The following is a 14,325-nucleotide window of genomic DNA, read 5'->3' on the forward strand; positions in this document are numbered from 1 at the left end:
TAAACCAAAATAAACCTCTCCTCATTTAAGTGGTGGCTGTCGGGTATTTTGTCCCAGCAACAAAGAACTAAGACACAGAGAGAGAAGAATGCATAAGGAATACCCTGATCACATTTAAACTTGGGACCATACTATTTGGTAGGCTTGATTAGTAAATGAAAAAACAAACCACACAGTCATGGATTCTGAACTTTTTTTTCTGTTTTAAGCTTGAAAGAAACCTAATTGAGCCAGTAATATCTTCTCACTTCATAGTTGAGAAACTCTAGAAACTGATTTCTCCAAAGTCATGCATAAAGACGGATTCTAATCTCGTTCTAATATACTTTTCCTTGATCAGCTCCTTTTAGGACTAAAAGATGCCTTCAAGAACCAGGACAAGGCTAAAATATATTTCTCAATCAATTCTAAAAGAGCTAGTGTGGTTACTACAGGCTACTATCTCAGGTACCATCAATCTGGGTCTTTTGAAAGGTATAATCAACCAAGAAAAAACTAGATGTGAAAAATGAAAACCGTTTTTGAAGCTATTTCAGTTGCTACTATTGGAAAATGTTTGAATTGAAACTCTAGTAGGCATAAAACAAGCTTATAGAAAACACTAGTTTTGGAATCTGAATCAATGACCTAGAAATAAATCTCAGAGAGGGATAAGTGAAATTTCAAAAGAGTAGAATGAAAGAATATCAAAATGTTATTTCCAAATGGTTTGTAAAAATAGTGTTTTGGGGCTGCAATGTAAAAATAAGCACATTTAAACTCTACAGGTATTAATGATATACTGGCATTTTGTTACATAACACTAGTCAGTTGAGGAGTAAATTTCCTTCAGAAGGATTTAATATTACTTCAAGTAAGTGGGGATCCTGCGTTATAGTCCCACCAGTAACACAAAGTCTTCACCCCTCTTAAGGTCTTTGCCAAGCACTGACTGCTTCTGCCACTTTTCTGAAATTCTTCAAATGCCAACGCTTTCTTTCTCCCATACATGACTAAACTCAGACCTCTTATTTCTTGAGTTCTCTGTTTTCTCTGTCATCTTGAAACAGTCTTTCCACTGTTTCCATGAAACTGTAGGTGCCTGGCTCTCCTTTGACCGTTTCTTGCTTGGCCTCCCTCCTAACCTCTGACACTCTCTAAAGGCTTTACCTGTAAACCCTTCTCTTTCTAATCATCCAATTATCCTAACATGGCGCCATGATTCTCCACCTTGTCAAGCCTCCACATCCTTGGAACCAATTCTCTTTACATTTCCAAATATTCAATACCTGTACAACAGTGGTGGCGAACCTACGGCACGTGTGCCACAGTGGGCTGTTTGTATCACTGAAACCTCTAAAAGATTTGCCATCACTACTATAGAGCGTATCTGATTCTTCCTGTGTTAACATTTCTCTTCACATGGCCATCACCTTTATCTTAGAAATAAGACTTCATCAATCAGACCTTTGTCGGTTACCATGGCTTCCTTTGGAGAGGCGCTTCATTTTCCAGTGCACATATTCTGCATCCTGAATCCTGATGAAGGCCTTCCTCATCATGTCACTTTCTTAATCAAGCATCAGTGCATGCCATACTGAATCCAATCCCAGTGTCCCTTTGCTTGGAATGACTTTTCCTTTCACAAGCCAAGTCTAATACTTTCCCCAAGATCCACCATAATATTCTTTTTCAGTTGATGCCCTCCCAACCCAATCCCCATCCACAGTGAATTTTTTTCTTCAGCAGTCATGTCTGAATCACACTCTCTTGTAGAGACCACAGTAATGTAGGGCCATTACAGCAGAAGGATGTCCGTAAATGTTTGCTAAATGAAACCAAATTATACTGCAGCTCTGCCAAAGTTTAATTTTAATTATATAAAGATAGAAGGAAAATAGAAAGCACATCTTGTTTCAACTGTAACTATTATTACTTTGATTTCTTAAACAGTAATAACAGAAACAGATACTGGAAGCAGTTTTTTTTTTTTAATTAGAAAAATCACTCGAACAGAATCCTTTCAACATTCATGTTAGTTTTCTCTCCTCTAATTCTCTAGCTAGATCCCAGCTCTGAATATAAAGCGTCTTTTGGCAACTCAGGAGCTAAGCACTGTTGACAATGGGAAGACCCAAATATGTGAAGGATGAATTGTGTCCAGAAAACCACCGGTCAGAGAGATGTTTTCCAAGTGGGAAATGAATTCTGAGAGGAAGTTGCCTGTTGAGAAATGAAGGCTTTGAAAAGCTAGTAATCATGACTGAATTTCAGTTGTGTTGACTAATGGAAATACACATGTGGAATCTCCAATATATAAACTGTTCTAAAAACTTAATTACGCAGAAGAGAAACTCAAAGATCTTTTAAAATCTGAGCATCTACATCAAACATGTTAATGTGTTACAGGTAATAGGTCCATCTTAAAAATAACTAATGCCCAAGAGTACTTTGCTAAGTGTATAAATATTACCTCTTCCACATCAAGGTTCGCTCCTGGCTAGGCAAAACTAGCAGGAAGTTGCTGTAAGACACACTGTGCAAAATCATATGTGAAAATTAAAATCATACATACATACTTGGATCTAACCTCCTATTCCTCATTTCTTTCCATTTATGTGTGAGATGTTTTCATTCATTTTCTGAGCATTTTTCAAGCATCTTGCATGTGCCAGGCGCTATCTAAAGCTCTGGAGATTCACTGATCCCTGTCCAAAAAGAAGTTACAGCCAAATGAGGAAGCTCACAGGCATGGTGGAAAAATATGAAGACTAAAGGACAGGAAATGACTAAAAGGGAAGAAATAACACAAGTGGGAAACTTCAGGTTTAATTCTAAATTTATTAAAGTGAGAGCAATCCAACAACTGATTGTTAAGTAAAGCCAGCTAAGAAGTCTTCCAACTTCCATAGATTAAAGTTTTCAAAAATTCTCATGTCCGAATGTGTCAAGGTAAACATGCTGCAAAATAGTGACTGGGTAAATGGAACAGCGTTTATTTAGCACCTATAAATAAGAAATCGTCCCAATCTTTATTTAAGAAATGTAACAGTTGACACAATTTATTTTCTAATTTGTTTTGGCAATGTTCTCTTCAACATGATAAATGAAGTTTAGAATTATATTAATTATATATATTATATTAATTATAATATATCATTATAAAGACAATTATGAAAGGACAGTAGGGAACCATTATAGAAGTTCTGGAAAACACACAAATGATCAGAAATGGGAAATACTATGCAATAAAAAATTCTTGGTTTAAGCAACATATAGTAACAATGATTTTAGGAAAAACAGAATAAAAACATAAGTAAAAAGCAAACTTGCTGGACCACCAAGGATGCTCCCTTCCTGAGCCTCTTTCATCCTCTGCAGGTCTCCTTCCCTCACCCCAGCCATCGCTGCCTTTTCTAAGCTCCTTATTGTTGCCTCACCTGCCAGCACCAGGCAGTGAATAAACCCGCTACTATTTATTTTCCATGTATTTGCTTTTCTTCCCTAACAGATCATGTGCTGTTCCCCCAGTAAAGGAAGTGTGCAGTCTATTTTTCTGTATCCTCAGCAACTAGAAAGCACTGTGCACATGATTGATGAGGATGCATATGCTCATATTTATGTTAATATTTCTGTGCATACTAATGAATACGGCTGACTGAGAAGAAAGGACCTAGGATTAAAATTTCTAAATATGTATATTCTGCCTGATTTGGAAATACTTCTGAAGAACTAAATACAGCCTTGTATTATTTAAACAACTAAAACTATTTGTGTTTTAAAAATTGAAAAATGTATTTATTTGAAGTTTAAATTTTCTTTAGATAAGCTGTATAGAGAGCAAAGGATCCTCAAACCTTTCATTAACCAATTATACTTATTTGCATTTTCTTCCCCTTCTGCTAAACTCCGGTTTCTAAAATTAGTATGTCCAATGAAGAACTGTTTAGTTTATTTAAATGACTAGTTCTAGATAAAGCATAATTTTCCTAAACAAATAGGATCTGCATCTAGCTATGAAGACTCTCAGGCTCAGACACCCTCCCCTTGGTACAGAATGTGTCAGACAGAAAAATAATGGGATAAGGAAGCCATACTAGTAAATTAGTAACTGTATGAATGAGTATCAAGGGCAAGGCTGGTGTGGGAAGCACAAATTTCAGGAACTTCCAAATGGCTCCACTGTCCAACCTAAAACCAACATCTTTCCCATTTGTTCACTGAGACCTATTTTAACATTATGTAAATAGACATAAAGCCTTAAACTATAAATCCCCCTTTCTGCAAGCATCTGCAGGTTCTTAGACTCATTTGTGACCTGCAGCATCCCTGTGATTTGGGAGGGAATGATCCTACCCAAGGCTCCAGAGATATGCTCAGCAAGCATTCAGCAAGATGCTGTCCCCTCTGCCCTCAGTGACTAGTTCTTGGGTTATCAGGCACTCATGGCCCTCATTGTTAGTTCAGAGGTTGTGTCCGCACTATACAGAGAAGCCCAGGACTTCTGACCCCCCGAGCAAAGCAACACTCTCAGCTCCACTGTGTGAGGTTGTGGGTGTAAGGCCTAGAATTACTGTAGTCAGTATGACACCCATAAGGGGCGTGTGCCTAAGATAGCCACAGGCACAGAGAAAGGGCAGGGCTGAAAGAAAACCAGAAATATAAAACCAGGGCTGGGGATTTAGCTCAGCAGCAAAAGCGCCTGCCTGGCAAGCGCAAGGTCGTGAGTTCGGTTCCCGGTACCGGAGAAAAACCAAAAAACCAGAAATATAAAACCAGAGGACTTATGGAGTTCCACCCAGAGCCAATTACACCTCTGATGTTTCAGATGTGAGAGTCAACAAATTCTTGTTATCACTTAAAGTAACTGGAGTTAAAGCAACCACTTGTTACACAAGTTGTGGTCAAAAAATACTGTATGTTTAAATTTGTAAAATTTACTACAATAAAAGATGCAGCACCATTATTTCCCTCAAGATACTTTCAAAGCTTTGGACACGCTTATCCCATTGTTCTTGTTGCTTTCTGAAGCAGTTCTGCAAGTCCTTGTTCCTGAGGGTCCTTGGTTGCCTCATGTGGCTGCCTCCATGTCCTGAATCAATTTAAAACACTTACATTTCCTGGTCATTTTGATGTTGAGGAAGAGCCAGAAATCACGTGGTGCCAGAGCTGGTGAGTAGGTGGATGAGGACACACTGTAATGTTTTCACAAGGCTGCCCTTTAGTTGGATGCCACTCAGCACCAGCAGCATTCACTACATTTTTTTCTTTGTTTCCTATATTTTATTTATTTAGTTTATTTTTTTATTTTAAAAATAAAAGAAGGAAAACATAAACAAACAGACAACCATTTACAAAATAGCAAAAGAGCAATACAAACAATACAGAGTTACAAACAAAGTGGTAGGAAATTCACAATGCTTGTTGTATTATATATTGATATCTTCAAAGTGGTTTCTCAGGAAAACAAATAGAGACATGCAATACTGATCAATCAAGGACTCATTAATTTTTTTTATTTTAAAGAGACAAAAACCAATAAAAACAATACAGAATTTTAAAACAAGATGATTGAAAACTAACAATGGTTATTATAGTGCATATTGTTATCTTCAAAGTAGTTGCTCAGATTACCAGGTACAAGCATGCAAAATTGATCAAACAACATAAGCACTAACTGTTCCTTTCAATGAACTAATAGAAATTAGTAGTACAATTATCTTAGCTATCTTGTGTATATATATACGCACCTTTCTTTTCCTTCCTTCTTTTCTCTTTTCCCCCATCCCAGCTATTCTTTCCTTTTGAGCACTTTCTTTTCCTTTCACTATACCTATTGTACCTTTTGGATCTTACCTACTCTTTCAGTTTCTTACATGAGGGAACAATACGATGTTTACATTGGGATTCTAATTTATTTCACTGATGAATATGGTCTCGAGTTGCATCCATTTACCTATAAAAGCCTTGAGTTTATCTTTCTTTATAGATGTATTTTGTATCATACCTTATAAAGATACTCATGAAAGAGGACTTCCAGAACTGCTTCAGAAAATGGCAAGACTGATGGGACAAGTGTGTTCAAAATGTTTTGAGCAGAATTAATGGCAATGTGTCTTTTTCTACAATATATATATATATATTTTTTGTCTTTTTGAGACAGGGTCTTACTATGCAGTTTAGGCTGGACTTGAACTCACTTCGCAGCCCAGGCTGGCCTTGAACTCAAAACGATCCTCCTGCCTCAGCCTCCGAAGTGCTTGGATTACAGGTGTGTGCCACCGTGCCCAGCTTCTACAATAAAAATTTTAAAATTCAAACTTTCACTGTATTTTTATCACCCCTTGTATCCTAGGAAAATGTAACAGATTGATTCAAAATTGTATCATAAAGTTCAAGAAAGTCATACTGTATAAGGCCTTTCTAGAAATCAAGTGTTGACTTAGAGACTGACATATGAGCCCTGAGTGTCTGATAGGGAGAGAGGCCATGGAGAATGGGAAAAGGGACTTTATTTTAAAAAGCCCTTTAAAAATGTTATTAGTGCTGTGGTTTTGTCTAAATCTGACTTTTAGAAGACTTGAGCTTTAAATGAGATGACGTTTTTAATTACAGGTTTTGATACATGGTGTCAGCAGTAACAAGAAAGATATTTGGGGTAGGGGTTTTCCTGGGTACCCCTTAAATGACACTGTGTGACAGCAACCCCTTCTACTCTGTCTTCAGAGCCTAATCACCCTCACTGATAGATCTCCTCTCCCAATCACATGTACACTCAGGACCAGCTATACAACACAACTGTCTCTCCCCAGCTTAAAGTTCCTAAAGTCAGATCCCATGCCTTTGAGGTTCTAAACCCTTGATGTGGCCCAAGGGGCTCCAGACAGATTCGTTTCTGGCCTCCTCTGGCCTCCCTCCCACGCCAACAGCGCTCGCTCCTCAGGCTTCACCAGCAGCCCCTCAAAGGCACAGGAAGGGCTCCTCCGCAGGTTCCACACAGGGTTCACCCTTCCTGACGGGCCTCAGCCAGGCCCTGGCCTCCCACCCAGTGCTTGTTCTGACCCTGACTTGATCTCTGATCTCTAGGTCTTTGCTAGAATGTGGCTCCCTCCAAAAAGCCACCTGACCTCAGGGCCATCATGATATCCTTTGCTTTTCTAGGATGGCAGGCAGAGAAATTAATAAGAATCTAGCTTTTAGCATAATTATTTACTTTAGATCCACGTTCCTGACTAGACTCCAAACCTGAGCATGAAGCCAGGAACTAGGTCAACCTTCTCTCACCAGGTTATGGGGCCTGAATTGCCAAATGATTTCAACTTCTGCTCTCTGGTGTGATAGCTTGTCTCCATTCCAGGTCAGTGCCTACGCCTTATCTCGACAGCCTCTAACTTTATGACTGTCTGACTAACACATAGCTCAAATCTAAAAATGGGCACTGATGACCTCAGCCAATGTCCTAGCTGTCTCCAAATCTCACTTCCACCAACAGAGCTTCTAACACAGCCACCACCATGTTGCCACGTGGCATTTTCAGAACCTACAAGTTCAGAAACAAGACAAGAAAAGAAGCAATAAAAAATCAGGGCTGGCTTGGGTATCTGTCCCTAAGGAACAAACTCCACCTGCGACCTGCCTCTGTGGTGATCTCGCAACCCCAGCATAACGGCCTTTGCTTGGCTTTGTTCTTTGATTTCAACTTAATCCATGTGGTGAAAAATCTATACTTGTTTGACTTCATACGCATTTAGTATTTTCTTATAATAACGCACATGCCTTTAGAAGAGTAAGATATTATCAGTTATACACATACTAGTATCAGTTAGAGAAATAAAAATACTTCTCTACTAACTAAATAAGAGTTTTGATAAACTTGGAAAAGGGAAGGACAGCTGCTGGTGACTTTGAAGTGGTGGTGCCCCAAGAATGCTGGGAATATAGGAGACAGGAGGGCACTGAAGGAAGGGTGATCCTGCAACTCAGGAGGGTACAGAAAGGCTCCTCCCATCCTCTTCTTCCTCTATTTTAACACTAAGAGGAGCCCCAGACATTAGGTTATGAGTGGACCACACTATAGCTTAAGGATGCCTCATGGGCTAGAAGGGGAAACTAAGCATCATTTTTTTTATGTTGTTGGATTTTACATTCCACATTCAACTTCACAACCACTGGAAACTGAATATTCTTATTCAGGGTCTGTACTTGACCTATTTCTTATAAAGGGGAAAGCCTTAAACTAGGCAGAAGTATACAGTAAACATCTGCTTAACTGATAGATCAGCAATGTGTAGTCTGGTCACCAAATTGGGGAAAAAAAAAAAAAAGTGGTCTCAAAGAGAAACCTTGGCAAGACTAAAAGGATTAACTAAAAGAAGGGCCTCTGGTGATCATCTGCTAAGATCCTGATGTAGTTTACAAGCTGCGGTGGCCTGCATTTCAAATTATGCATTATATTTCAACATTTATTATGTATAGGACAATGTGGTCCCCAGAAAGAGTTTGTAAGGATACAAAACATTCCTACTAAAAGGAGAGATATTTTGATTTGCTATCAAAATCCAACAAAGCAGGGCATTTCAAGCATATGTCAAGATAAAATACTCCATGGAGTTAAGCAGCAATCCATCTTCTGTAAGATCCTCTCCTGGAAACAGCGTAACAGGGGTCTTGGGGCTCTGGAGCCCTGGGTGAGATGGTGCTCAGTGATATTGCCAGGCTGGGGTGTTCTGGGGGGAGGTTTACTCCTGCTACTTTAATGCTGCAAGACCTTGTTCTAAGTGCTCTGAAAGTCAGATTAAAGTATTTATTTGTTTATTTTTTCTGTAGCTGAATAAAGATAAATCTGCAAGCTGGGGATAAATACACTTCATACTCTGCCTTTGAAGCCCATTTCACACTAAGTAATTGAGTTGCCTCATGGGGACCAATTATAAATCAGGAGGAAAATGGCATTTATACTTTTCATGGCATACCATAGATCAAAATTCTGTGTAAACCCTGCCTGCTTTCTTACATAAACAAATACATGCACACTAGGTCTCGTTCCAGTTATATGTTAAAGAAATATAACTATGGGTAACAAAATAAACATACTTCTAATGTGCTTGTTACACCCCTATCATACTTCAGAAATGTTAAATTCAGCTTATCAAAAGACACTGACCACAGGTATCAATGACAGTTTGGCTGAGAAGAAAAAGTATGGAATACATTTTTAAAAGAGGTAATCAGAAAATTCTCAGCAACCATCAACACTGTCTCCTCTCCTACCTGGAGGTCACCGAAGTGGGCCCGGTTGTCCCCCCTATGTGACTTCTGATCACAATTGTGTGGCCATCTGATTTATAATAAGGGTAACAAAGGAAAATTCTCTGTATTCACATATACTACTAGAATTAAAGGATTAAATGACAAGGAACTGGCATTAAAAGTATGAGTTTTAGAATCCACAGAACCAAGTCAGCATTCTGAGGAAGGGACCACACAGTGTTACTTTACCTCTCTCTGAGCCCCTTAACACAGAGAGGGGTGGAGACAACAGCCACTGTAGCGTTGCCGCAAAGAATAAGTAATACAAAGTAAGAAAAGTGTTTGTGTGACAGTAGGTGATAAAAATTTTTAGCTAAGAGACCTCATAAAGAATCTAGTGTCTTCACTTCCAAGGTTAGCTCGATCAAATAGCAAGCCATCCTCCCACATTTGTTAAGGACTGGCGCGCTCCCAGAGGCCTTTTGAGCTACACTGTCAGTAGGGAGCTGCAATCATTCTCAGGGGACACAAGAAACACAAAATTCTCCTTAGAGTTTATCTAAGGCTTGAGGAAGGCTTGAAGAGCCCTTCTCTCTTAAGTAGACTGAAGACAGAATTGGGTATTCATTAGTTTTCTATCACTATAACAAAGTACCTGAGGTAATCAACTTAAAGGAAGGAAAAGCATGTACTGACTTAAAGTTTCAGGCCATGGTTTCTTAGTCCTGTTGCTTTGGGCCTGTGGCACAGTATATCATGGTGGGCACACATGACAGAGGACACTGCTCATCTCATGGCAGCCAGGAAGTGAAGAGAAAGAGAGATAGGGGTTCCAATATCCCCTTCAAGGCCAAACTCCCTATGACTTAACTTCCTTCGTCTAGGCCTTGCTTCCTGAAGGTTCTACCGCCTCCCATCAGCACCACAGGCTGCTGACCAAGCCTTAAGCACATGGGTATTTGGGAGCCCTTTAAGATTCAAATCACACAAATTGAGAAGAGAAATAACACAGCCATTCCTGGTCCCCATAGCCAGTGAAGATGGAACAGCACACATAATATTACCCCAAATTTCTCAAATTCAAGGATAATGGCCTCTCAGCATTATAAATGTAAGTATACACAATCTGCTTTCAGAAATGATGAAAATTAACTATATGTAGAGTTTGACATCAAGCCGAATTACCTTTGATTAATCTTAGCTTAGATAAAAACCAGAGAACTTATTTGCAATAATTTCATAATAATCTGTTATTTTAAAAATGTACAACACTGAACATCTACAGTATTTTTCCCATAGACATATATATGTTTTCCTGTTCAACGTTCTTGTTGAACACTGCGGGGACTTTAAGGGAAGATACTATCCTCTATTGTACTAAAATCCACATAAAGATCTAACAGACATTATATAATTTATAGCAATTCAGTAATTCTAAAATGACCACAAAAAATTACTATGTAATAGTTGATACAGAGAAGAGAATATATGAAACAAATAGATATTATGGAGCATGATAATTAAAACAGAATTTGTGAGCCCATTCCCAATTTAAGAACTGGAAAATCACCAATATCACCATAGCTACCTGAGTGTTCCTTCCTGTTCATAGTCCTGTGCTTTTTCTTCCAAAGCAATCACTATCTGCAATCTTGAATTTATTATTCTCTTGCTTTTTCAAAAATACTTTTATTCCAACTATGGATCTTTAAATGTATATTGTTTAGTTTGGCTAAACACTGAAAAAAAAAATGTTTATCTCCAAAGAGTTGGCATGATATAGTACCAAACACCTGAGCTAAGATGTCATAGCTGTTGCTATTCTTCTTTGCCAAATTTTACATGTTCCGCCCTTGTTTGTCCTGAAGAAAACCAAAGTTCTAATGATTCTACTGACTTCCGCCTACAGAAATCATACATTTCCCGTTATTCTCACCCAGTTCATGTTCTTGTCTAAATAACTACTGTCTGAAAGGGCGGGGAATGTTCTGTCCACCCAGGGTGAATCTTTGTCCAAGTTGTTTCAGTTGGGTGGGTTGGAGGCCAGCTGTCACATTTATGAGAATGTCCTTCTGCCTGCAGGAGAAATATTGCCTGAGCTGTCACCTGTGAGTCACTGGCAACCACTTCCCTGCCTCTTCATTAACAAGGAATAAAGCAGAGAATCACTACTGCCTCAGTCAACAAATTTATTAATTCCCATGAACTTCCTTCAAATTCTGTTAAGGACCAGGATTTCCTTAAGTTTCTTCCAGAATTCCATGTCTCTATCAGCATTTATTCTTGTTGAAAAAGAAAAAAAAGCAGTGAAGGACCTGTGAGCTTAGCCTCCTTTTAGGTTACCACAAGCCACAGACACACATGCAAGCAGAAGACCCAGGACAGCTGGATCACAGACAAAGGACTTCATTACTCATGGTAATCAGCAAGAGTATCAGCACATTTGTGTGAGTTCTCCTTGTCTTTAGATTCTATGAAGTGATGCAGATAGGCCCAGATGAATGTTTGAATACGTAAAAGGCTGGATTACAGAACAGGAACTTGAGTTTAGAGAATGTGCATCCTTTTAAGTGATCAGTATATTAGTCTGTTTTCTGTCACTGTATCAAAATACCTCAGGCTGGATAACTTATAAAGAAAAGAAGTTTATTGAGCCTACAGTTTTAGAAGCAGACAGTCCAAATAACATCGCATTGGTTCTGGCAAGAGGTCCCTGATGGCTGCATCATATCATGGTAGCATCATGATGGGAATGCATATAAGAGGGAGAGATCTGTTCCCTAATGAGACAGGAAACTAGAGTGAGATGAGGGGCCAGTAATGACCTCACACTAGGTCCTACTTCTTAAAGGTCACACTACCTCTCAATATCATCACACTAAGGACCAAGCCTCCAACACATGAATCTTTGGGGGAACAAACCAAATCCAACCCATAGTATCAGAAAGCTAGCCTGCCCACTGCTCTGGAGGAAGATATTATATCTGTCTCCCAAAGCTGGGTGCTCTACAAACATCCTTGAGAAGATATTCTAGAAGAAAGGGCAGCCAGTGCCTAATTCACAAGCCATGTAGGAACAAGACAAGCTTATAGAGCAGTCTCCCCATATGCTGTATTTAAAATTTTAATACTTTCTTAAAAAAACTGCACAACTGTTTAAATTCTGTTGGACATAGAAAGAACAGTCATGTTTACAGAGCTTTTTGTAGGAATATGTGTTATTAATTGACACGACATTTGCAAGTTCAGGTATTCAGAGCTTTTGAAGGAATTTTTCCCACTCATGTATTTTTCTGTATTAAGAATAATAATTTTGTCCAGCAACATTCGCTAGAAATTTAATTAATGTTTGTAAAGAAAAGATGTGTCATGAGATAGGGCTATAAAAATACTGAAAATTATAGCCAGTGTCTACAGCTAGCAAGTCTTCCTGGTATGAGGTGAGCTCATCTTACAGTGAAGCCTCTACTTTACATTATCCTACAGTTTGTAGCTTTTCCTCCCAAATGGTCAGCTTCCCCATGTTACTAATGTACTGACCTCCCCTGTACGTTACCTTATAATTTATACCTTTCCGTTAAGTCCATCTTATTCCCTGCATTACTAACGTACTGACATCCCCTTGATATTATCCTGCAATTTACACCTTTTCCCCCGACTCCATGAGATTTCCCATGTCACTGCTAATGTACTGACAGCTCAAAATTTGTCCTGCATTTCTTACAATTTGTACTTGTTTTTTCAGAAAAGCTGGGGAAGAGCTGCATTGCTGTGTGTCTAGGGCACAAGAATAGAGACTGTTAAGAGGGTGGGCTCTAGATTGCCCTGCAGCTCTAGGGACATAGGCCCTGATTTAGGAAGGTGCTAGGAAGTGATGAAATGTGATGAGATAGGCCCTGAGCTGATCGCTAAGTAAATAACGAGAAGGAAGATGTAAATTTAAAAATCTGTCCCTTTAACAAATCGTCAGTGGCGCCACCCAATGAGAAGAGCTTATAGCAATAAGCTTCATTTACAGAACCCTATTCTTTTTCATTGTAGTCTTTTTCATGAAAAGGATGTTTTTTCACATATTAATTTAACAACTTCCCTCAATTTGTACTATTGCTGTTTGCTGTATTTCCTCCTGGCCACTAAGTGGTAAGACTCCTGCAGAATGTGCTCCCTACACTGAGTCTTAAATGAGCTACAGTTGGTGAGACAAATGGAGGCAGTGTTAAGAACATTATGGGTACAGAAAGCCACATGTACAAAGGGAGGGAGGTGCAGGTTTAAAACCTTCAGGGAACTTTAAATATTTCAGAAAGGTTGGCATGCAGTGTGAGCAGGAAGGTGGCTGGAGTACATCATAAAAGAGTGCCACGTGAAGGAATCTAAATGCTATACTCCACATGACTGGGAACCATTAAAGACTTTTAAGCAGAAAAAGTAATGTGCTCATCTGAGTTCAGAATAATCTTTCAAATGGTGATATGAAGGATATATTAGAGTGCCTCTATACATGGTCCTGGGAACAGGTAAACAAATTAGGAGAGTAAGCAATAAGCTAGCATGGAGATGATTAAAATTGTGTTCCTTCCAAAATTGTATGTTAAGGTCCTAACCCTCGGCTCCTCACAATGTGACTGTATTTAGAGAGAGTCTTGGGTAACGAAGTTAGGGTGAAGTCATCTGCGTAAGCCCTAACCCAACATGGCCAGTGTCCTTATAAGAAGAGGAACAACTCTGGAGTAGATGAGCAAGGTATTTTTGAGCAAAGTCAAGGTTATATAAAGGGAAATACAGTCACTGGACAAGAATATCTCTATAGGCAGAATAAAGTAGACTGGATGGTACTGCTATTGGCATGTGATATTTGAAGACAGCTCAGAACAGAGTAGCTAAGTGTACTATATCTTATCTCATGACTTTTCAGGCACCTCTGGCCACAACTTAAAAATGTCTAAAATTAGAATGCATATTACAAGCAGTGTGTTATACAGTTTAATAGGCAGAATATTTTCTTTCATACTGGTACATAATATGATGGTGCTGCTAAAATCAATAATATCTCAAACTCAAAGAATAGTATTTTACTCCTTGAAATGGTATGGCAGT

The 14,325-nt window shown here is 38.8% G+C and overlaps 1 protein-coding gene across 3 annotated transcripts in view; it reads right to left on the bottom strand.

The window, feature by feature from the left end:
• Efcab11 (EF-hand calcium binding domain 11) overlaps nucleotides 1-14,325 on the bottom strand; it is a 151,166-nt gene that overhangs the window by 58,294 nt on the left and 78,547 nt on the right. Inside the window, exon 6 of one of the 3 annotated variants that reach the window (XM_013517276.1) lies at nucleotides 8,390-8,761. The exons of 1 other annotated variant lie outside the window; for it this stretch is intronic. In XM_013517276.1, the coding sequence (XP_013372730.1) occupies nucleotides 8,590-8,761 (172 nt within the window). In that variant the 3' untranslated portion in view covers nucleotides 8,390-8,589. Of the gene's footprint in view, nucleotides 1-8,389; nucleotides 8,762-14,325 lie in introns of those variants that run through there. One more of the 3 variants, XM_013517275.1, reaches the window with a different exon arrangement.

The sequence above is a fragment of the Chinchilla lanigera genome, unplaced genomic scaffold (assembly GCF_000276665.1).
Source record: "Chinchilla lanigera isolate Chin_1 unplaced genomic scaffold, ChiLan1.0 scaffold00037, whole genome shotgun sequence".
Lineage (NCBI taxonomy): Eukaryota > Metazoa > Chordata > Mammalia > Rodentia > Chinchillidae > Chinchilla > Chinchilla lanigera.